A 2,030-nucleotide genomic window follows, 5' to 3' on the forward strand; every position below is an offset into this window, starting at 1 on the left:
TTATTTATTTATTTATAACAGGAACAATTGCAACAATAGCTGGTTTTGATAGGTTATAATGTGTATTATTCGTATCTATAAGGTTTTTCCTTTTCATTAGAGTTCTACGTTTTCCGTAATTCTACGTCTAATTCCGGAAAAAGCCGATCCTTATCGGACATTTACTACCATAGTAGGCAGACTGACATCAATTACAAGCGAGTTTTTTCGATCCTTCTGTTGTTGTTTTTTTTTTTTTGTTTTTTTGTTTTTGTTTTGTTTGCACAAGAAACAATCTAACTGGAGCAAAACGAATCGGTTGATGCGTGTACAAATTATTATCTGTCTTTTCAATTTTATTATTTAATTCACATTATTTACGGAAAAGCCCGATGTTTGTCGGGGATTGCCGAAAACTAAACGCATTCTTGTGTCAGTTTGTATTTTCTCAAGACGTCAACAACAAAACGAAAAGGTTTGTTGTTGTTTATTTTTTTTTTTTAATAAAAAACACAAAGGAAGGATTTAACCACAATGATGAGGGAGTACAAGTTGATTGATGCGTGCACAGATCGCGTTATCATCCGTATCTCCGCGATTGTGTCCATTATTTTCGTGATGGGAACCACAGTGTTTGTGCCTACGGTCACTGGTAGCACCTCGACGTCACCGTCTTTGGCGTCATCATCTTCGTCTTTATCCGGCGCAACTTCCCCGGCGATCCAATATTGCTCCTTCTTCAGCAACCGAGCCCCATCGCCGCAGCCGGGCCTCAAGAATTGCACGTGGTTCAAGAGCAACAGTTGTTGTATTCAAGAGGAGATCTCGGCCACGTTCGGACGGGTGAAACCCTTACCCGGGGCCGACACTAATTGCCAGCACTTCATCAACTACCTGATGTGCTACATCTGCGCGCCCGACCAGAACACGTTCTACCTGAGGGAGCGGCTGACCGTGTGTCGGGAGTTCTGCAACAGTTTCTACGACGCGTGTCGCACGGCGGTCCTCAAAGGGTCCATCGTCGGCGACCTGTATTCGAACGGCAGCCAGTTCTGCCTCAGTCGCAGTTTTAAGGTCGATGATGCCGCCAACGGCAGGTGCTTCAACCACGCCATCAAAGAAGAAAAGAGCTCGGCACCAACGACCCCCTGGAGGCCTTCCTCTCTCCTCTATTACATCGCTCCGTTATTATTATTTTCTTTGAATTATAACAACCATTCCTTGTTATTCGTCTTGCTTGTTTCCTCCTCTTGGATTATGATATTACAAATAATGGTGTTGAGCGTTTAATCTCGACGGAGGACGAAAAAAGAAAAGATGGGTTCCTCTAACTTGTGGGACCCCCCTCCCCACATACACAACTGTTAAATTGAAAATATCCACTTCGTTATAAATATATAATACCCATTAATCCACCAGGAAAATTGAGCTTTCATGGTCCCGAAAAGTTGAATGGTCACAAAACAAATGAGTGACTATTGACTGACTCATCACACACACACACACACGCACGCACGCACGCACGCACACACACACACACACACACACACAATAATTGAAGCAGACAAGCAGTTACTTTTTTATTTTACATTTTTTTTTTATTTGCTATTGCCACTTGGACTTAGGGTTAGTGTTAAGGAAGAGCATGTGTGTGTGTTTTTTTATGAGTTGCTGATTTAGAAATCTATTTAAACAAGAATGACATTTTTATTTTTACTCAAATCATAAAGAAATATACATGCGGTTCAACCCTACCCTGATTCTAAATTCCAAATGGCAATACGAAAAATAAATAGATCCTAAATTCGCAATGGCAATACGAAAATTAAATATTAAAAAAGATATTACCGCCAAAAGTCAATTCATAATCTTTAAGCTCCATTTAGGCCAACCTTCCTTCATTAAAAAACAAAGGCTTTAAATCAACTAATTCAGTTAGCTGTTAAAAAAATAAAATCATTTAAATTAATTTTTTTAAATAAATAAATATATACTAACCCCTTATATTTATATATAGATATTTTTATCCAGATAGGTTTGCTTTACCATTG

The 2,030-nt window shown here is 39.2% G+C and overlaps 1 protein-coding gene across 1 annotated transcript; it reads left to right on the plus strand.

Moving 5' to 3' along the window:
* The first annotated feature begins 165 nt into the window (after positions 1-165).
* LOC145259787 (uncharacterized) lies at positions 166-1,804 on the plus strand. Its single transcript, XM_080117551.1, has one exon. It carries the CDS (start codon positions 514-516, stop codon positions 1,267-1,269), a length of 756 nt encoding a protein of 251 aa, XP_079973677.1. The 5' UTR covers positions 166-513; the 3' UTR covers positions 1,270-1,804.
* The last annotated feature ends 226 nt before the right edge of the window (positions 1,805-2,030 follow it).

This window comes from Euprymna scolopes, chromosome 35 (genome assembly GCF_053919585.1).
Source record: "Euprymna scolopes isolate OS-2025 chromosome 35, ASM5391958v1, whole genome shotgun sequence".
Taxonomy (NCBI): Eukaryota; Metazoa; Mollusca; class Cephalopoda; order Sepiida; family Sepiolidae; genus Euprymna; species Euprymna scolopes.

What these genes read in the sequence shown, in the direction of transcription:
- LOC145259787 (XM_080117551.1), top strand. Translation starts at nt 514, where the DNA reads ATGATGAGGGAGTACAAGTTGATTGATGCGTGCACAGATCGCGTTATC.